Source organism: Hypanus sabinus, chromosome X1 (assembly GCF_030144855.1).
Source record: "Hypanus sabinus isolate sHypSab1 chromosome X1, sHypSab1.hap1, whole genome shotgun sequence".
Lineage (NCBI taxonomy): Eukaryota > Metazoa > Chordata > Chondrichthyes > Myliobatiformes > Dasyatidae > Hypanus > Hypanus sabinus.
The window spans coordinates 41,114,506-41,137,911 of NC_082738.1; the positions used below are offsets into that span (position 1 = coordinate 41,114,506).

The 23,406-nt window shown below is 40.9% G+C and overlaps 1 protein-coding gene across 1 annotated transcript in view; it reads right to left on the minus strand.

The window, feature by feature from the left end:
• Positions 1–23,406, minus strand: part of znf385c (zinc finger protein 385C) — a 207,456-nt gene that overhangs the window by 52,233 nt on the left and 131,817 nt on the right. The window contains exon 3 of the mRNA XM_059956449.1: positions 4,078–4,188. Within this exon, the coding sequence (XP_059812432.1) occupies positions 4,078–4,188 (111 nt within the window). The remainder of the gene's footprint in view (positions 1–4,077; positions 4,189–23,406) is intronic.

Sequence of the window (23,406 nt, forward strand, 5' to 3'; positions counted from 1 at the left end):
CATCGAGTCCCGGTAAAATCATTGTGAACCTTTTCTGCACCATCACTAGCTTACTCACATCCTTCCTGTAGTATGGCGACCGGAACTGCACACATTACAGTCTCACTAATGTCGCATACAGCTGTAACATGACAACCCAACTTTTGTACTCAGTGCACTATAGAACAGAACAGATGTGAAAAAAAACGCTTCCATACAGAGAGTGGTTATGACCGATAATCGATCAGGGCTTTCAGAAGAGCACTATATAGGCACTTGGAAGGAAGTTGATTTGCAGAGTTACAAACACAGAAATGGAATGATGGAAGGTAGATCATTCTGGAATTTAGAGAAGGTAGACAATCTATTGAAAGGTCAGGGAATTAAGGGCTATGGAGACTGAGACAAAGAAGGCCTTGTACAGATTACACTGAGTAATGGGAAAGGTGTGAGGGGCCTGATGGCTTACCCCCATACCCATTTTCTTATGTTGTGTGTTGACTGGAATACTCTACAGAAAGACAATATGCATTTGATGGGCTGAATGACATCCTTCTCTGGTGCAAAGCTACTATAATCCTACAAAGGTCTGGTTAACCTTTTTAAACCTAAACTGGCCAAGTAATGCATGTCAGACGTGCATCATCTGATCTGCGGATGCTGTAGAGCAGAGAGAAGCAAAGGAGAGAGAGGAATGGTAAGGGGAGGAAAGGAAGTTGGCAAATGATAAAAGTAAATGTAAATCAGAGGGTGAAAGATGGACTTTGCTTTGCACATAATCTTTAACAAGCTGATTAAGGGGATTTTCTATGATCTACTGAAGAACTTAGCCACCCAGCTTTGTTCAATTAACTGAAAATCGTAAAACTGTATTCTGGAGACTGAAATAAAAACTGAAAATGTTCATCAGGTCTTTGGAGACAGATTGATGTTTTGGGTCAATAATCCTTCATCAGGACAGATGACAAGTCAACGACTTGAACAGTCTAGAGGAGTTTTATACTGAATGAGTTAAATGGAACTATCTCCTTCATGATACAGTGTAATGGCATTTGAAATTTGATTCACCACAATGTTAGTTTTCATTCCACAATATGAAAGAGAAATGTAAAATTTAGAGTACATACAGTACATTTTGAGGTGGTGTGCTCACTTCTGGATTCAAGCCCCACTCCTGAGAACTGAGCACAGAAACCTACTCTGTCACTTCACTGCAGTAGTGTTGGAAGCACCATCTTTAACGTGAGATATTAAGCCAAAGCCCCCTCAGGTATAGTTAGACCATTCAGTTTGCGATGGAGTAGGGTAATCCCTGGTGTTCTTTTATCTCCCACTCAACAATAAACAAATCCACATGAAGCAAAATTGCTGAGGGAAGTCAGACAGCACCTGTGAAAAGCAGGACAGTTAATGCTTGGGGTCTGATTTCCAGCATCTGTAGTTCATCTTTGATTTTCAAAACAATTGAGTTAACATCTGTGCTAACATCTGGAGTTAACATCTGTGTTCCGAGACCATTCAAAAGATCTCAGATGTGAAAGGTTATCTCGATTTCTCTTCCCACAGATACTGCCTGAACTGTGATTGTTTCCTGCATTTTCTTTTTTATTTCAGATTTTCAATAAACTAACGAGTCTGCTTCATTTGTATGAAGGGAAGTGCCATCAGCCATTTGAAGAGTGTACAGGAGTGCCAAACAGCACCAGGACAACCATTTGACATTACCTGACACAAATGGGTTTTAAAGCTCTTAGTAAGAGATGTACTTGGATTAAATTTTACTGAAAGAGTTTTGGGGTAACCATTGCCATAAGCAGAGTAGAAGAGATGGGAATCATCTCCTTTGAGATGGCTTTTGCACCATTTATCTGAAAAGGATCTGCTAATGCTCCTGAGCATCTGAGTGCATACGCACTGTGGGTTGGCTCAAGTTTCTCTATGTTTTCATGATGACCCCTCCAATTTTCTGTACCTCCTATATATGGGAGGCTGAGTCAAAGAAAGATTTCACTTCCAAGCATCAGCCATCATAAATTATCTTGCACATTCCTGATTTTAATCAATTTGCCATTATAAGGCATGTTTTGACTTGACAAGGGTCTAAATTCTAAAATTCCCTCTTAACTCTTTCAATTTTCCTTTAAACTACTCCTTAAAATTTACCTCCTTGACATAGCTTATGGTCCTCTTCCTTAATTTTTCCCTATATAGCTCGGCACCAGATTTTGATAAGTTGTACTCAATGTCAACAGTCTTCAGAGTACATCTCTATGTTACAGCTTTGTAGAAATGGAAGGTTTGCTGTTCACCATGTATGCTGCAAAGAGGCTAAGCAGATGATTTACGCCACTTCTGAGGAAGCCAGAATGTGGATTACATTTTGGTTCTGTTACAAATAAATACTATTTTTAACAAGAAATCATTCCATGCCTAAAACATGCTGCAATTATTTTGCATGAGTTGCTAACTTCAGAGAAACAGCCATACAAGGAGTAGAGTTGCTTTATATCAAAATGTCTGCCAATGGTCTATCTAGTCGGATACGCAAGCTTTTATCTTTGGTTGGGGCACATTTCTACGTCAATGAACTGTTATTTTGAGAGCAATTACTCTGAGTGGCCAAACTCAGGCAAAAATTGCTCACAAGACTGACCAAGCTCCCAGATCAAATTAATCACCATGGACCATTAACCCACAGCACATGTGCTTACAGACCTCAAGGAAATTATATTTCTTTAAATATATTTTCTGCACATCATTCTTCAAGTTCTTAAAAATCAAAACATATTTAATTTATTTTGAACACTAGTGATTCTGAAGATGCTGGAAATCCAGAGTAACATTCATGGAATTCTGGAGGGACTCAGCAGGTCAGGTAGCATCTATGGAAAAGAATAAAGAGTTTACATTTTGGACTGAGACGTTTCATTGGAACTGGAAAGGAAGGAGCAAGAAGCCAGAATAAGAAGGTGGGGGAGGGGACATTGGAAGGTAATAGGTGAAGCCAGGTGAGGGGGAAGATATGCGGACGGGGAGTGTGAGATGAACTGAGAAGCTGGGATGTGATAGATGGTAAAGGACTGAAGGAGGAGGAATCTGATAGGAGAGGAGAGTGGACCACGGGAGAAAGGGAATGTGGAGGGAACACAAAGGGAGTTTTATTTCAGATTTATTTTGAAAGTGATTATAATATACCAGCAAATCCTCTAGGTACCAATGTTCATAGAATTTTTCAAAGCTACCTTTATCAATATTCCAACTTGAAGTGATAAACTATGCTAATAAAAAACTACCAGGTTACAACTCTTAAATAAACCATTGTTTTGATTAGATCAACAAGTTAGGTTTAAAGTGCTGCCCAACTGAGTTTTCTATTTATGGCAAGCTGCTAAGACTTATGAGTATGCAGACACTAGACACAGAAAATCAAATGTGAAGAACTGCCAGAATTTTGGATGTGTTTCATATAAACCCCCATGATTTTCTAACTCAATATTGGGACACATGCTCTCCTACAACGAAACCCATGCCCGAAAATTGTTAATGTTTGAGCAGCAAATTTGCTTCCTTATGGAGTATGGGGATGCTGTTAAACAGCATGAAGTTATCAGAGTGTTGTGGACATAAAGTTCATAACATCACATAAAGCAGACCCCCCCTCCCATCGTCTCTGTCTATACTTCTTGTTACCACAGTAAAACAGCCAACATAATCAAAGACCCACCCATTGTGGACACTCTCTTCTCCCCTCTTCCGTCGGGCAGAAGATACAAAAACCCAAAAGCACGTACCACCAGGCTCAAGGACAGCTTCTACTCCACTGTTATAAGATTATTAAATGGTTCCCTAATATGATAAGATGGACTCCTGACTTCACAATCCACCTCATTATGATTATTTTAGTGTTTACCCGCACTGCACTTTCTCTGCAGCTGTTACACATTTTTCTCCATTGTTATTGGTTTACCTTGTTCTACCTCAATGCACTGATCTGTATGAAGAGTGTGCAAGAGAAGCTTTCCATTGTACTTGCTACATGTGACAACAATAAACTAATTCCAACTCCAAGCATGCCTCTTGTAGGTGAAAGCACCTCACCTCGGAGTTGAACCTTAGATGGCAGACGTTGCAAGAGATCACGTGCTTCTTTTTCGGTGGCAGCGTTACACCAAACGTGTGGTTTATTACAGCCTTCTGCACTGGATCCATCTGCAATTAAAATAATCGCATTTAGAAGCACAATTAGCTTCATTAACTGTTACAAAATAAACTGTGCTTTATCACCTTAATTGGAAAACAAGAAAGCAAAATACATTAAAAAATGCTCTCCTGGCAGAGAATTAGTAAACCAAGGACCTAGTCTCAGGATCAGGAGCCAAACATCTTACAGCTCAGAATCAGAATCAGGTTTATTATCACCGGCATGTGATGTGAAACTTGTTAACTTAGCAGCAGCAGTTCAATGCAATACATAATCCAGCAGAGAGAGAGAAAAAAATAATAAATAAAATAAAACATAATAATAAATAAACAAGTAAATCAATTACGTATAATGGATTTTAAAAATGTCCAAAAACAGAAATACTGTATATTAAAAAAAAATTGAGGTAGTGTCCAAAGCTTCAATGTCCGTTTAGGAATCAGATAGCAGAGGGGAAGAAGCTGTTCCTGAATTGCTGAGTGTGTGTCTTCAGGCTTCTGTATCTCCTACCTGATGGTAACAGTGAGAACAGGGCATGCCCTGGGTGCTAGAGGTCCTTAATAATGGACGCTGCTTTTCTGAGACACCACTCACTGAAGATGTCCTGGGTACTTTGTAGGCTAGTGCCCAAGATGGAGCTGACTAGATTTACAACCTTCCGCAGCTTCTTTCGGTCCTGTGCAGTAGCCCCTCCATACCAGACAGTGATGCAGCCTGTCAGAATGCTCCCCACGGTACAACTATAGAAGTTTTTGAGTGTATTTGTTGACATGCCAAATCTCTTCAAACTCCTAATAAAGTATAACTGCTGTCTTGCCTTCTTTATAACTGCATCGATATGTTGGGACCAGGTTAGATCCTCAGAGATCTTGACACCCAGAACTTGAAGCTGCTCACTCTCTCCAATTCTGATCCTTCTATGAGGATTAGTACGTGTTACTTCATCTTACCCTTCCTGAAGTCCACAATCAGCTCTTTTGTCTTACTGACGTTGAATACCAGGTTGTTGCTGCGACACCACTCCACTAGTTGGCATATCTCGCTCCTGCACGCCCTCTCGTCACCACCTGAGATTCTACCAACAATGGCTGTACCGTCAGCAAATTTATAGTCATGTGTATATAGAGAGTAGAGCAGTGGGCTAAGCACACACCCCTGAGGTGCCCCAGTGTTGATCGTCAGTGAGGTGGAGATGTTGTCACCAATCTTCACAGACTGTGATCTTCTGGTTATGAAGTCGAGGATCCACATGCAGAGGGAGGTACAGAAGCCCAGGTTCTACAACTTCTCAATCAGGATTGTGGGAACGATGGTGTTAAGTGCTGAGCTATAGTCAATGAACAGCATCCTGATGTAGGTCAGGAACTGAGAAGAATTGTCTTTTTATTTTAGAAATTAAAACACAAAATACTGTTTACACTCAGCAGACCAAGCAGTGTCTGTGGAAAGAGGTAGAGCAGTGGTTCCCAACCTTTTTTTGGCCATGCCCCACCTAATCACCTCTAAAATCCTCATGCCCCCTGTGGTGATATATAATTCTTATTATTCAAAAAGTGAACTGCTATTCACCTGGAGGAAGCCTAAAAGACCATTAACTTGGTTTAAACAAGCTTCCAAAGAACATGGCATTCATGAAAGAGAAAAATAAAAGAACCAAAGGACTGTTAAAGTTCTGAGGAAGAAATTACTAAGAAATTGTAAAAAAAAGAACATTAAATGATATTAAAATAATAATAATAATAAATAAATAAAACAATGCCGATTCGTTTCGACAGCATACAAAGACAGATACACCGTTTAAAAGAGATGACGCAATGTACACACCTTCACACACCAAGAACCGAAAGCTACTGCAAAAAGCAGCATTGGCGCGACCTCGTACGAGTTTCTTACGCGTTTGGATTTGTTCATTCGTTCCTTCCTACATCAGTCAATTCATTAATTTAATTATGAAAGCCATTTGATGGTTGTAATGATGGTGATTCACTATATATACAGTACATACGCAATTACACATGTACATACACACAAGTATTTTTATGTATGCATACTGTATATACACATATGTATTAACTCGCATACACACTCATACTCACACAGACTTACTAGAAAAAATTCACTGTTAATAACTCATTCTCAAATTGCCCCCCTTAAAAATCAAATTACCCCCCTGTGGGGCATACGCCCCACGTTGGGAACCACTGAGGTAGAGAGTTAATGTTTTACATCAAAAGGCCTCTTGTCAGAAGGATCTTGGATCTGGAATGTTAGCTCTGTTCTCCTCTCAGCAGATGCTGCCTTATATTCTGAGTTTTCCAGCATTGTCTGTTTTCATTTGTTAAGCAGCAGCTGTAACGTCCTGCTGTGGGTTTAAGTAGCAATGAGCACTGAGTGAAACATTTCATTAAGCTGATGGAAAAGGTGAGGGCGAGTGGCCCTTTTCTCACGGCAAGCTATCAGATGAGGTCAGAGGCCTCAAAACAGATCATGGCCTGGGCTGACAAGTAGGTCAGCCAGCCAACTGTCCATTCCACTCATCAATACACCCTGCTGTGATAGGTAATAATACAGGCTACCGGGCGTCAGCTGCATTAAACTTTAACTCTACTGTAAATTAGCCTATTGTATTTGTTAAAGGGCTCTATTTCAACTGCATCCAGTATACTCTTGGACTATCACTGCTAATCACAGGGGAAATCTTATTAAGTCACCGGGTAAAACTGCATTGTTACTTTGATGTTTAAGTTAATTAAGAATTCATAGGCATTCCCACCTTCAAAAGGAAGGTTATCCTCAGAAACAGCATTAGGGCCACAGGGCTGAAGTTCTTTTTCTCAGTCTAAACTTGTCAGAAAGGAGATGTGAAAAGCTGTAATTCAAACCTGTGCATTAACTTGATGGGAATCATTTCATAACATAAAGACATTTCTGAAAACCTTTGCGGACTGTTTATATCAACTTTGACAGTCTGATGCTTATATAATGGATAATTGTTACATGATGGACAGATCCCAAACCTTTCGTACAACTAGTATTACGTTGACACCTTTGCTTTGCTGTATTCCAGGTAAATAAATTGGATGAATAGACTTAGTCTGCATAAAGTGCTTTTGGTTTTCAATGCTTTTTTTTCATTCATTCAAAGATGTAGGTCACTAAAGCATGACTCATTCTGAATGGCTTGTTAGGTGATTTCTGGGACTAGATATGGCTCAAACATGTTGTTGGAAGCTTGGGAGACAGAAAAAGGACAGAAAGTGTTTAAGATGAGTATAGAAGTTGGGATGCGATATTGCAACTGTATAAAACATTAATTAGATCAAGATCTGTGTACAGTTCTGGTCACAGGAAGGATGGGGTAGCAAATGAGAGTGTAGAAGAGATTCACCAGGACGTTGCTTGGAATGGAGGGCTGTGATTATGAGGAGAGTTTGAACAAGCTGGGTTTATTCTCACTGCAACGTGGAAGGCTTAGAGATTGCTTGATACAGGTTTATAAAATTATGAAGGCATGGCTAATCAGAGTCTTCCCCAGAATAATGGAGTCTAGAGCTAGAAGGCACAGGTTTAAGATGAGAGGGGGAAAAGTTAAAGGATTTCTGAGGAGTATGCTTCTCTCTCATAAATAAGGTGGTGATTATCCATAACATACTGCCAGAGGAGGTACAAAGGTGATATTTAGATAGGAAAAAGCACAGATGGATATGTGTATAAAGCCGGCAAATTGGATTAGCATAGATAAACATCATGGTTGGCATGGACGAAGGGTGCCCATTGGACCTGTTCCTATACTGTACTAATTTGTAATTCTATTTTAGCAGAAAAGGCAAAAGTGAGCCAGTTGAGTCTTTACAGCGATCTCTTTGCTGACAGTAGGTTTTTATTCCAGATTTAATAAACTACATTTATTTTATTTGTTAATTCACAGAATGTGGAAATCACTGGCAACACTGTCATCTCTTATTGGCCCTCAAATCAGGAGAAAGGCAAGAGCCAGCCCTGTTGTGGTCCTGAATTCAGTTACAAACCAGAATATTGAAGGATGGGCACAGCCTCAGAATAATAGGATATCTCTTTAGAAAAGAAATAAGGAGGAACTTCTTTATCCAGAGAATGATGAATCTGTGGAGTTCATTACCACAGATGCCTGTGGAAGCCAAGTTATTGGGTATATTTAAAGTTGAGGTTGACAAGTTCTTGATTAATCAGGGCGTCAAAGGTTACAGAAAGAAGGCAGGAGAATAGGGTTGAGGGAGAAAATAAATGAACCAAGATCAACTGGTGGAGCAGACTCAATGGCCTAAATGGCCTAATTCTGCTTCTATGCTTTATGATTTTAGGATGGCAAATGAACAAAAGCAGAGAACTAGATGAGACTTTACACTTTGATGGCTACCATTAAATAGAATCACATTTTTGTTTTCTTGAATTGCGAGTTTATTTACATTCCCCAGATGTTTTGGTGGGATTTAAACCCTTGTCCTTGGATCAATGGTCCAATATTCTGGCTGCTGGTTAAGTAATTTACTACTGCAATCTCACACCCGTTGCCACGGTATCTGCTTTAGTTCAGGTTAAGTACAAATGTTTGTTGTTTCTTAATCTAGCAACATAACCACTGTGACACCACAGTTGCAGCTTCCAATCCTCGTGATTTCAGCTTGGGCTGGTAAGGCCGAAAATGTTGGTCAAGAGCTTCTTCCCCATGTTGCACAAGGCCTTGTTCCATGCCAGGTCCTTCCACAATGTAACTAGGCCACATGGGATTAGCATAGATAAGTCAGCATGGAAATGATGGGCCAAAAGGCCCAGTTCTGCGATGTACAATTTGATGATTTTATGGGTCTGCATAAAATTTCTGTCAGAAAGCTAAGCCAAGCTGACTGCCAGAGAATTTTGAATGTCTCTGCATGCCCACAACATTCAGAAGAATTCCAAGCTCATTAAAGGTGAATGAGAGGTAGTGGCACCCATGAGCGAGTCCTTGTAACAAAAGCTAAACACTCTCTTTTCCCCTCTCCGGGAGTGGGGCACATGCCTAGCTTGACCTCCTGGACAAGTCTTCTTATTCTGCATTTCACAACCCCTGCATTCTTTTGTTTTTGTTCTAACTCATCAACTGCTCCCATTCACTCATTGACCGAATAACCTTGTTTACAGCTTATCTGCCTTGATTGCGCCAGAGAATGCAGATGCTGGAATCTGGAGCAACAAACTGATGGGAGGAACCCAATGGGTTGGGCAGCATATGTGAGGGGAAAGGAATTGTCAATGCTTTGGTTTAAGCAAGGTTTTAACCCAAAACGACAGTTTCTTCCCATGCCCACTTGCTGTTTCCATGTCAGTAGACTTCCATTATTTTTGGTTTTTATTTCAGAAAAGATTACCTCGAGAAGGCAAAAAATCCCTATATCCTGGCAGATGAGGCTGAGAAAGGGTTAAACCCAATGCCACTGTTGCTTGATGCACATGGCTGCACTCAATATAAACCAACAATAGCAGGAATTCACTCACTGAAGTTAAAAATGCCTTCAGCCTCTGGCTAACTGTGGACCACAATACAGTTACTGCTTTATACTCTCAGGAAACACAGAGCTACCTGTTTCATTTCCCTGTCAGCCCCTCTCCTCCTGCCCAACACGAATGCACAATCGCGGATTGCCTTTCAGCGTATTTAATTACAAAGGCAGGTGCATCAGTCTTGGAGGCACACGCCTGCACAGAAAAGCCATTATCAGCTCTCTGAATTCCATTCCAGGACCGAGCAGACAGGTGATTATAGAATTATCAGCCCACAGACTGTCTACAGCTCACCACCACTTGCTCAGAGCTTGTCTGTCCCCTGGCTTCCGTCCAAAAGTTGGTTTACATCCTCAGAACAAATATTGTAAAAATGAAGATTTGTTGAAGCAGAACCCAACAGTAAATTAACCAAAGAACCATTTTAGCTCAAAGGCTGCTCTAATCTGATGGAAGTGCTGCAATGAACTAAATTCTTGCCTGATAAAAGAAAACAATTGCAGTTAGGAGTGTGTAATCCCTTTCTGCAATGTAACGTATCACATAAATATTCATTACACCTTCCTCCCTCTACAAATTATGTAGGTTTAACTAACAGATTTTCCAGTCAATGTGATGAAGTCTGTACTGTGGAATATACTGCTTGCTTCTTCCTTGTCAGTTGGCTCTGAAAAATATATCTAGCAGGATCCGGGACACATATAGACCCATCCTCTTCATTTGTAACCATCCTGAAGAAGTGAATGGCCTCCTGTTACTCTGTAAACAGGATTGAAGGGCTGAACGGCTCCTTTTGTTTCGGTGTAAGGCGCCATGTGACAACCTCTTGCTCTTGCAGAACCACCTCAATTACACCCATGTGACCATATGTCTTGGGAATATGGGAAGAATCACGAGCACTTGGAAAAAAGAACCTTGGGGCGATGGGGAAGGCATACAAACTCTTTACAGACAGCACCGTGTTGAACCCGGGTGAGTTGCGATGTAATAGCCTTACGGCTGAGCAGCTTCCCATTCCTGGATAGCAGACTCAATAAGGGCTGAATGGCCCCATTCTGTCCCCATTTCATTAATGTATTAGTCAACTGATACATTATCAGCCCAGCAAATCAGAATAGGAGCAAGGCAGAAGCTGGCATCATGATGCTGTCTGTTTTATTTTATTGCAGTCTTGAATATTGATGTTCTTGCATTCCCTGGATCGGAAAGGGGAAGAGATTCAAAGACAGAACTTACAGCATAGCTGGAGGGCATTAGAGCTTTGCTGAGCTTGAGCTCCCCGTGAGAGCTGACTTTACATGGCACCATTTTCCTTTACATTTGTTGGGTAGCTTTATGTACTGCCCAAAGTCAAAGTCAAAGTCAAAGTAAATTTATTATCAAAATAAATATATGTCAACATATGCAACCCTGGAATTCATTTTCTTGCATGCATGCACGTAAATCCAAAAAACATAATAGAATCAATGAAAAACCGCACCCAACAGGAAGGACAAATGACCAACGTGCAAAAGACAACAGACTGCAATTACAAAAAGAAATTTAAAAATGAAATAATAATAAATAAGTGAACAATAAATATCGAGAACATAAGGTGATGAGTTCTTGAATGCGAGTCCATAGGTTGTCGGAACAGTTCAGTGATGGGGCAACTGAAGTTATCTCTTCTGGTTCAAGAGCCCGATGGTCAAAGGGTAACCTGAAACTGTTCCTGAACCTGGTGGTGTGGATCCTGAGGATCCTGTACCTTCTTCCTGTTAGCAGCAACAAGAAGAGAGCATGGCCTGTGATGTTTGAGCATATTCACTCTCATTGAGCATTGTCTTTGACTGGTGGCCAGATATTTTCTTGGAAGTTATTTTGGGTTGCACATAGCTTGGTGAAAAGAAACCAATTTATTTTGCAGCATTTTAGTATTAATAGAACAAAACTTTGCTAAGAACACCAAGCAGGATTATTTATGAGGGGAGGCTTAACAAGTAAAAGTAATAATAAATTAAAAAAGCTGCTGCAGACAAATTAAATACAACATTAAAATCAAAATAACATTTTAAAATGACTTGGAAGGACAGGACAGATCATGTCTCACTCCAACCTTATGGATGTTGCAAATTACTTCTGGCTAATTCAGTTTTGCAAGTTAAAAGTTAACGAAAATCTGCTTATGCTGGAAATCTGAGATAAAAACCAAAAATGCTGGAAATACTCAGGGGGCTGGACAGCAGTAAGAGGAACAGAATAAACATTTGAGATTCTTTATGATGGAGAATTTTGAACTTGAAATGTTTCTCTTTCTGAAGATGCTGTCTGACCTGCTGAGTGTTTGTGGTATTTTTCATTTTTATTATAGATACTTGTTGGATATAAACTGAGCTTGGATAATATAATGTAATCCTTTCTGCCTGAGTGTTATTCTTGCATTGCGACTGTCTGATCGAACTACAATATCAAGAACCAACTAAATCACCATTACAGGAAACAGGAATGCTGAAAAAGCTACTGAACAAGTGAATGTCCTATTTTTGGTGAAACTGTAGTTAACTATAATACTGCCTTGAAATGCTTTCCTCTTAGCCAAGACCATTTCAGACTCATTCTTTCCAACAGTATTCTTTTAGAAGTACAAGGTATCCATTTGTGGGTTGTGTTGCTATCAATAGAGGACTTTTGAAATGCATGATAAAGCGATTTACTAACATCTACAAGTGACATGTCAGTCAGTGATTTTAATGGGCAATTGAATTGTAATGCTCTAGTTAACCGTTAGCATTGCACTAAGGACAATTCTGAGTTTCAGTGTCTTGTAAATGGCTCAAAGTTGAAAGGTTACACTCATGAACCTTACAGAAAGCTTAAAAAATAATCATAATGGTCGGGAAACCTTTACCCTTCAACTTTTAAAAACGATATGCATCTGAGTAGGTGAACACCCTATTTTCACTGAAATGCTTTATTCCTGGATAGAATGGGAGTAACACTTAAGTTTGTATTGTTGTAAAGACCGTTATAGAATAGGTTTGCTCTCCTGTTTCCTGGTGGCATTGGTAACACAATGTCAGATTCCATTCAGGCCCACAACATCTTGACATCACTCCACTTCCATTTTTGCCTTCACTTTCTCCAATATGGGATGAGCTTAAACCCTTTCTAACCAAATATTGCAAAGACTTCATACTTGGAATGAACATCAGTCATTAGCCAGATGATGTAGATGTATAATGGCAGTTCAAAAGATCATGGAGTAATAGAGTAAAGCAGCACAGAAACGGGCCACCAACTTAATCACCCTTCTTGGCAACTGTCCGAGGGTGAGTTTCCAAACCTGGCCTGACACTTAACTGAAATTTCAATGTCTGGAACTTACTTCCTCCTCATCTAGACGTGTGCATTCCATTTCTACCTGGATGACATCCCATATTTCATTGACAGGTTCATCAAATTCTGTTCACCTGTTACTCTCATGGCTGCAATTCTACAGTGGCTTGAACTCTTACCATTATTTACATTTTTACACTTTGCCTCACCCTCTCTATCTCTATAATCGCCTCCAATTGTCCAGTCCTCTGAAATTGTATTCCTCCAAAACTGGTCACTTGACCATCTCTGACAATAAGTACCACATCAATGGTGATCATGTTTTCATTTGTCAAGTCCCAATGTCTGGAACTTCAGAATTAAGCACTTTGCTCACGTTTCCCCCTCTTTTGTATACAGGGCACTGAACTAGCAGTGGCAAGGACATGATCATTCTGGAGAAGGTGCAGAGGAAATTCATCAAGATGTTGCCTTAGATGGAACTATGAGAAGAAGCTGGATTGGTTGGGCTTGTTTTCCTTTAAGCGGAGGAGGTCTGGGAGTGGGAGGACCTGATAAGAGTTATACAGTTGACTTTAGTTGACTTTAATATGGCATTTGACAAGGTCCCTCATGATAAGTTGATTCAGAAGATAAAGATGCATGGTATCTGGGGTGAATTGCAAGTTTGGATTCAGAACTGGCTTGCCCACTGAAGGCATAGAGTTGGGGTTTAAGGCTGTTATTCTGGCTTGAGGTCCATGACCTGTGGCATTCCACAAGAACCTCTGCTGTTTGATGATTTTGATGAAAACGGAGATGTGTGGATTAATGAGTTTGCGGATAACACCAAGATTTGGTGGAGTTGTGGACAGTGTAAACGACTATCAAAGAATTATAGCAGGATATACTGTAGATCAGTTCCAGATATGGGAAGAGAAGTAACAAATCAAGTATAATCCTGTTACAGTATGCGTGAAATATTGACTTTGGGAGGCATACAGCTAATAGTAGACAATTTAATAGCTTTGAGATGCAGGTCCATAGTTCACTGAAATTGCTACACAAGTGAATAAGGTGGTAAAGAAGGTGTATGGCATGCTGAGGAAGGGTCTCGGCCCTAAACGTTAATGCCTGACTTGCTGATTTCCTCCAGCACTTTGTGTTTGTTGTATGGCATTCCTGCTTTTTTTTGCGAGGATGCTGAGTGTAACAGTAAGGAAGTCATGCTGCAGCTAATATTTCCCAGCTGTTGTAGTGGGATCTGAATAGACCTTTGGGTTAGTCCAATATCCTGGATTATGACCACAGCAGGGAGTGTGTTCCTGATGACCAAGGAGTCCAGGCCAGATCACAGCATCAGGTTATGGGGTTTGGAACTGGGGTCAGAAGGAATTTATTCATCCAGAGGATGGTGAACTTGTGGAATTCTTTACCATAGAGGGCAGTGGAGGCCAAGTCATTAGATATATTCACCATTGGAATGGTATATTTATTATTAGTAGTAGTAGTAGGCCTCCATTAGTCTCAATCGACCAGGGATTTGCACCTTGGAATGTTTCCAGGGCGCAAGTTCCCTGGGCAAGGTTTTTTTAATGGAAAACTGGCAGTTACCCAAGCTCAAGTCTCAGCTCTCCACGCTACTGATGTTGTCCAAGGGAAGGGCATTAGGACCCATACAGCTTGGCACCGGTGTCATCGCAGAGCAATGTGTGGTTAAGTGCCTTGCTCAAGAACACACACGCAGCCTCAGCCAAGGCCTGAACAAGCAACCTTCAGATCACTAGACGAATGCCTTAACCACTTGGCCATGCACCAACACACATATATTTATTAATGCTAAGGGTATCAGGAGAGTTTGATGTCTCTGGACCTGTACTTAATGGATGAAGAATGAGGGGTGTTTCATTGAAACCTATTGGATAGTCAAAGGTCTGGATAGAAAGGACATAGAGAGGATGTTTCCATTAGTAGGAGAGTCTAGGATCTGAGAGCACAGCCTCAGAATAGAAGGATGTTCCTTAGAACTGAGATGAGGAGGAACTTCTTCAACCAGAGGGTGGTGAATCTGTGGAAGCCATGTCATTGGGTGTATTTAAGGCAGAGATTGATAGGTTCTTGATTGGAAAGGGGGTTAAGGGTTATGGGGGCGGAAGGCAAGAGAATGGTTTTGAAAATAATTCAGTCATGACTGAATGTTGGAACAAACTTGATGAGCGGAATGGCCTAATTCTGCTCCCATATCTTGTTGCATGGTTATGACTAAACAGCAGGATACTGAAGATGATCAGCCATTATCATACTGAAAGGTGAGGAAGAATGGGATTGGCCTACTCTTGCTCCTATTTTCTATGTTTTTATGTATTTTGGGTATTTCCTCTTTTTACTTCAGGATTCATTGCTTCTCTTCTTTGCACTAATTTCAAAAGTCTCCTTCCTTTTGTTTCAATGCATTCTGCTGCAAGCAAGACCCATGTGATTTAAAAGGTCAACGACCTTTTCCCGAGCTTCTGCTACAGTGCTCTTGAGATGGTAGCTTGAAGGTGCACACAAACTGCTCGAGGCAACATACCTGCCAACCTGCCTCCTACCTTCACTCAACATGTTAGAATAGCAAGCACTTAGTCTGCTACCCCTTTGCTTTAGAACTTAAGAATATTTTGCGTACTTAAAGGTATACTCCTTCACAAAAAATTATAGCCTGGTTGTAGACAGAGAACTATGCATAAAATTACATGGGTATCAGTTTCTATGGGAACAAGAACTGGGGCAGAGAACTGTAAAACATAGTCTCTGACAGCTTACATGAAGGTTAACAGGATGGAGACCCAAATTGCTTTTTAAATAACACGAGAAAAGACTTTATAATGCCTCGTGTTATTTCCTGGACACAGGAAAAAATTGTGACTGTGACCTGAGTTTTCAAACCAAAGATTTGTAATGAGGCATATGTAGTATGTACTGACCTTCCAAAGTTCAGTTCCACTGATGAACATAGAAAGTGGAATAGTGCAGTACAGTACAGGCCCTTCAGCCCACAATGTTATGCTGACCTTGTAACCTACTCCAAGATCAATCTAACCCTTCCTTCCTACATAGTCCTCCATTTTTCTATCATCCATGTGCCAATCTAAGAGTTTCTACAATGTCCCTAATGTACCTGAATCTACCGCCACCCCTGCATTTCAGGCACTTACCACTTTCTGTGTAAAAACCTACGTCTGATAGTTCCCCTCATACTTTATTCCAATCACCTTAAAATTATGCACGCTCCTATTTCTCATTTCCACCCTGGGAAAAAGGGGCTGACTGTCATCTCTATCAATGCCTCTTATCACCTCTATCAAGCCACCTCTCATCTTTCTTTGCTCCAAGGAGAAAAGTTACAGCTCGTTCAGCCTTACCTCATCAGACACGTTATCCAATCCAGGCTGCATCCTAGTAAATCTCCTCTGCACCCTCTCTAAAGCTTCCACATCCTTCCTATAACGAGGTGACCAGAAATGAACACAATGCTCTGAAATGCAAGAGATTCTGCAGATGCTGGAAACTGTCAGCAAAATACTGGGAGAACTCAGTGAGTTAAGCAGCATCCGTGCAAGGGAATAAATAACTGACCCTTCAAGTGTGGTCTAATCAGAGTTTTATAGAGCTGCAACACTTATATGACCATGGCCAATAAAGAGGTCATAAGGTTATTGAGAACATCCCTCAAATGGAAATTAAGTAGAATGCACAGTTGATAAAATAGATATTTGGGTGTCAATTAAACCAAATTTCAGAACTTGAGTAAACATGAAGCTAGCTGACACAACTCCCTCATAACATGATCATCTACCCAGTTGTACAACATCTGGCTGAAGAAGATGGTGACTCTTTAAACAACACCACTGCTTATTAATGTTCACAGTCTGTTATCAGCTGTGTTGGGAGTGATTTAGAAATGATTGTACAGCCTTAAAGAATGCTGGCTTACTCGCTATTTTTGCAAAGCTTATCGATGCCTGTGCATAAATAACCTGGTGACTATGCTATAGGGACAATGACGCTGAGTGTCTGTTTGTCCTTGCATCTTGCCATTTCCACCACAAGGAACTATAATTGGTGCTCAGTGAAGCCTTCAGTTCTTCTGCTTGAAAAGTCAACAGCTGCAGGAACAGCAGATGCTTCTCCTGAACTCTGCCACATTGCATAGGTACCAGCCTTTAGGCTGCCTCTGTATCAGTATCTGCTCTATTTGAAAACAATGTGACAGCGCACATGTTATGCATGTGCATGAAATACATTTTTTAGAATAAAATGAAAAGAGTTTTGCCAAAGGACAATACATGTCTACAAGTAATGTGCTTTCCTCAGTTCCATGCTTTGATGATAGAACTCTTCCAAACCCTTGTTCTCTGCCACTTGGAAAGCAAATGCATGGGGTTCCATCATTTGTGAGTTCCAGTCCTAGTCGCAGGTCAGCCTGACCGGATATACTGTACATGCTTATTTTCCTAAGTCATAGAACTTCCTTCCCAGTGACTTATACATAAAGGTACTTCACTAGCACCTTGTCAAGAGCAATTAAGGTTGGGCAATAAGTGCTAGCTTTAACATTGATGCTTACCTCTTGAACAAACTACAAATATACACTTTCCAGAATTCACTGGTGGACTGAAACCTTAGAATTTAAAAAGAATGAAGATGCCCAACCTGAAGCTGTTGGAATGTGGATAAGAAGCAATATCTATTTTATCAACTATGCATTCTGCTTAATTCCCATTTGAGGGATGTTGTCAATAACCTCGTGACCTCTTTATTGGCCATTCTCATAGAAATCAGCAATAAATCTGGCTAAAGATTACCAAAAATGTTGTGTAGGGCCCTGCTCAATATTGTGGTGCACAAGGACACCCAGGTCTCATTACACCTTTCCCTTTCCTCAATCTGTCACTATTCAGATTGTGATCTGTCTTCAATCTTCAGAACCAAAGCTTGGCCACTAAACTCAAATTATTTAAGTTCTTCACACCCACAGCTTGAATTTATATTCTTTGTGCCCTCCTTTCCCTTGTTTTGTGGTCTCATCCAATGTGACTGCTTTTTTCCTCTTTGCATATCCCACTCCCCAAAGATGTGCCATGATAAACCTCGGTTCATTTCTGGAATCATCCTGTTTCATACTTCATGATACTGACAGTGGAAGGTTGGTGGAAGAGGTGATTTGTTGATACAAGCTACACAGGTGCGGACTCCAAAGGCATATTACTCTGTGTAGGTTGAGGGGGGGAGCGGGGGTGAGACCACCGCTAATGTTGGTACAGCTGGAGACTGGGAGTGTTGCCAATCCAAGGCAGGTGTTTCATTCTTCTCTGTGCTTGAATAACCTGACACTTTCAGAAGCCTTTGACAGTTTTTAAAGGCAGAGACTGAAGGAGATGAATTAGAAATTGGCTTAAGGGAAGGAAACAGTGGGTTTTAGTTTCAAAGAGTAACTTGAAGGAGTTTGGAAGATTAACAATGGTAATCAGAGGTCATAGCTAGGGCACTGACTAATGGGGCTGTGGAGACTCTTTGCTGGCTGAGACTTCCTCAGACTGAATTATAATTGCCCGTTAATCACTCCAAACATCCTGGTAGAAATGTGAGACTAGAACTCTTAGAACAATATATTTATCTGCTGTTTTATCATAAACCCAATTGTGGCACACTTAGGGATTTTAAGAAATGGAGTGCATCAGACTGCCATGTTACTGGCTTGAAGTGAACTTCCAGACGTTCCTCTATGAAGCCCAACTTCTACTGTGCAGGGAGGAAAAGTATTTCCCTGCCGGATGCCTGGTATACCTTGGATGACCTTCCTGTGCAGGACAATATCAGAACTTGGGCACCTCACTCTAAGGCAGTGTGGCTACTTGCCCAGCATCACTTTATGCAGTGAAGTCTAATCCAGGTATATAAAATTATGAGGGGTATAGATAGGGTCAATACATGAAGCCTTTGAGATTGCAAGTGTGATTCAAATATAATGTATTTGGTATTATTTTATCTTGTTTTTTTTGACTTGTAATATATATCTTCTTGTACGCTGTATCGTTCTATGTAGAAATTAATGAAAATATTGAAAGAGATACATGGAGCCTTTTTCCCTTGAGGCTGGCTGAGACTAGAAGTAAAGATCATAGGTTAAGGGCAAATATTTGGGAATCTTTTGTTACACTTGAGATGTATGTAAGTTTCGGGCAGACCAAAGTGCATCTTTCATCAGGTCGATGATCTTCCAGCAGCAGTTAGTGTTTGACTCAGTCTGGGTCCAATGCAACAGCCCAAAGATTGGGGTGGCCTCTGTTATATAGCTGTCTTGGATAAAGCTCAAAAGCACCACTGTGTTCCTTTATGGACTTTCTTTGCATATGTACCATCCATGAGGAACTGGGTCATTACCTCATCTGCTTGAGGATCTTCCAGAGGGCAGAACTGATACTTAGGCTCTGACAGTGACTCTCACTGCTAGCCAAGCAAGGTCTGGCTGTTTGATTCTGATCTCTTGCGATCAGACTTTTTGCCAAATGACTTTGCTTGGGGACCTACCCCCTAGAATCCACTGCCGCCTTCTCACGCATGGCTTTCAGGATATTCTGTGCCACCTAAAACAAATGAATAGTATGTTGTGCTCCAAATAGGCCAGGCACCAGGGACAGGTGGAACTCTGGCACATACTGACACTAGTTGTTTGGATTGTTGTTGCTACTGGGACACTGGTGCATATAAAATAACTGCAGTGCTTGCTAACACAACAGTCACTGTAGTACCCAGCAATTCAGTCTGAGTGGGTGACCTGACTCACAAAATAAGGAAAATGCACTCAATGGCCACTTTATTAGGTACCCCTGTATGCCTGCTGATTAATGCAAATATCTAATCAGCCATTCATGTGGCAGCAACTCAATGCATAAAAGCATGCAGACATGGGCAAGAGGCTCAGTTGTTATTCAGACCAAACATCAGAATGGGGAAGAAATGGGATCTAAGTGACTTTGACTGTGGAATGACTGTTGGTCCCAGACAGGATGGGTCTAAATATCTCAGTAACTGCCGATTTCTGGAGGTTTTCACACACAACAGTCTCTAGACTTCACAGAGAACAGTGTGGAAAACAAAAACCATCCAGTAAGCAACAGTTCTGTGGGCAAAAAAATTTTTTAAGCATCCTTGTTAATGAGAGATGTCAGAGGAGAATGGCCAAACTGGTTCAATTAACAGGAAGATGACAGTAACTCAAATAACCATGCATTATAACAGTGGTGTGCAGGAGAGCATCTCAGAATGTACAACACATCGAACCTTGAAGTGGATGGGCTACAGCAGCAGAAGACCACAACAGGTTCCATTCCTGTACGTAATAAAGTGGACACTGAGTATATTTAAATTGCCCTAATCCCAATTTGTTCAAGCTTGCAAATCCCACAAGCATTGGATTTCCTTGAAGCTAGGACAGATTCAAAGCAAAAATGTGTAGAATTTACTTTGACAGTGCACAGATTTCAGCTCTAATCCAGCCACATTTGCTAGTTTCAATGAGGCTGGTTTCAGTGAGTAAACTGACAAGGCACCCACTGTTCATTAAATGCAGAAACCTGTTCCATTTTCCGTGAAACCTGCCTGCTTTCCCCGGAGGCAGAATCCTCAGCAGGGAGGGACCTTTATCATCACTTCTCATCTGGACATGAATTTATCGACTTGCATTCTCCTGTGGCGACTGAGTATTGTTTTGTGTCTAATCAGTAGTTCTGAGACGAGGTAATGGATTTTATATGTCTCCTTCAAAGTTTGATAACACATCAAAGAATAATATATTTATTACAAATAATAAAATAAAACCAAAGCACTATTTAAATAACCAAACACTTAGCAGTTTTTAGCACAGGTATATCACTTTTTATATATAAGGTATATGTAAAAATATGTAACATATATACAGGTGCACGGCCTTGTCCAAGTCAATTGTTTTCCACATCTTGCAACACAAACCCAATTTAACACACGCAAAATGCTGGGGAAACTCAGCAGGTCAGGCAGCATCTATGGAAGGGGATAAACAGTCGACATTTCGGCCCGAGACCCTTCCTCAACTCAATCTCGCCCAATGCTACTCCTCTTGCATGTTTCTGAGAGTTTGTTCCAATCTCTTCCTTCAGTGAATACAACTCACTTATCTGCCTGCTGCAATGTCTTTCCTAACCCCAACACTCACTTTTACTTCTACTTCAAATATTAATTATTTTCATTAAGCAGCACATTCATTTTTTTGTTCAGTCTGTGCATTCATAGTATTATTGGTTCTATACATCGGCAGTGTTCCCACGTGCAGTGTACAGAACACCCTTGTCTCCCATGTGGCCTCCTGGTATAAGACCATAAGACATATGACCTAATTCTGTTCCTTCAGCCCATCGGGTCAGCTCCACCATTCCATCATGGCTGATTTATTCTCCCTCTCAACCCCATTCTCCTGCCTTCTCCCAATGATAGAAATTTCAGGTGTTTAAGATGCTTCCATGTTAGACTTATTCCCTCAGTATCTATTTGGCAAAAAGGACTATACGCTGTGAGTCTTTCCTTACAAAAGCCTTGTGTTGGTTGCACAGAGCGTCAGCGCATCCCTTAACATGTATTTGTGTAGCCTGGAATATGCTAATCTGCAGCATTCCCATATGATCAGCTCATTGTAAATTTTGGACAGACCAAATTCCATTGCTCCTCAAGCTGGTGATCCTTCAGTAGCATCCGATGTTTGTTTTAGTATGCATCCCTGGATGCAGTTTGTAGATCATAGATCCCTCTGTTAAGCTGCGGCTTGGGATGAATTGGGATGAAGAGTCGACTGGCTGTTGCCTGGATTTGGGGGCCTGAGTTACAAAGAGAGGTTCTGTAGGCCAGGACGTTATCACTGGAACATAGGAGACTGAGGGCTGTCCTGACAACTGACTGGGGTATATATGATCACGAGGATCAATGACAAAGCAAAAGCGCATTGTTTGCTTCCCAGGGAGGGGGTGCTATAAACACGAGGGCATAGGTTTAAAAATCAGAGGTGAGAGCTTTAAAAGGGACATCAGGGGCAGCTGCTTCATGCAAAGGAGAGTGCACATTTGGAATGAGCTGCCAGAAAAAGTGGTTGAGGCAGCACATTTAAAAGTCATCTATGTAAGTTCAGATAGGGGAGGTTTAGAGGGCTATGCCCCAAATGTGGGCAGATAGGACTAATTCACTGGGCAACATAGTCAGCATGGCCAAAGGACCAATTTCATGACTCTAAGAATCCTTACATCCTTTTCCAGACCTTCTTAGCAAATCCACAGTCCACAAAAAGGTGAGAGATTGTCAGCCATCCTGAGGACAGTGTGCATTGGGAGTGAGACTCCCAAAGATGTGATATAGTCAAGCTGGTGACTGTTGGCCAAGCAGGTCTTGATGCTTATTGGTGAGCTTTTGCGATGAGGCACATCATCCTGCAGCCTGGAAAGGGTCATAATCAGAATCAGGTTTAATATCACTGGTACATGTTGTGAAATTTGTTGTCTTTGTGGCAGCAGTACAATGCGATACATAATAATGGGGGAAAACTGCGAATTACAGTATGTAAGTAGTGCAAAAATAAAGAAGTAGTGAGGTAGTGTTCATGGGTTCAATGTCCATTCAGAAATCAGATGGCAGAGGGGAAGAAGCTGCTCCTGAATACATTCAGAGCTATTCCCTTATGGACATCTCGCTGAACTGGAAGAGCAACAAATTTAATCAGTATCTGGGCAACTCAGCGTGGTAGCTCGGCAGACTCGACAATGTCGGTGATTTGGAAGTAAAATTGTAGACTTCATGTAACTTGCTGTAACTACACAAATTTCCACCAATGTTTAATTTTCCTTGAAACTGAATCGCATCATGAGCAAAAATACGATGGTAAGCAATCCAGGGATCTATGTCAGTAGTCCCCCTGCACTGGTGCCTAGGTCTGTTAAAGGTGACGCGAGAAGAACCATTTGATATAGAAAAAGAAAGATCAACAATGTTACGGAAGCTAAAGGAAAAGATGGCACATGCTTCAAATAAGAAAGATCAAAACTATCTGATTCTAATTAACTCTACACATATATTATAGAAAACAGCTTTGAAGCACAGTCTGGTTTAACTCTTTTGGTAATTTTAGGCTTTCATCTTCTGATGCCAGAAGTATGAAATCAGAAGATCAAAGGAACAATTATGGGCCTACATGCAATAACATTCTCACCGAGGCATTGTTATAAGGACGAGCTGGATTTTGCAGAGGATTTATTAAATATTCTCCTGTCTGGATGAACTGAGCACTGTTCACCACCAGCCTTGAGCATACTGGCCTGATACTGGTTCCTGGCTAAGCAGTATATCAATTT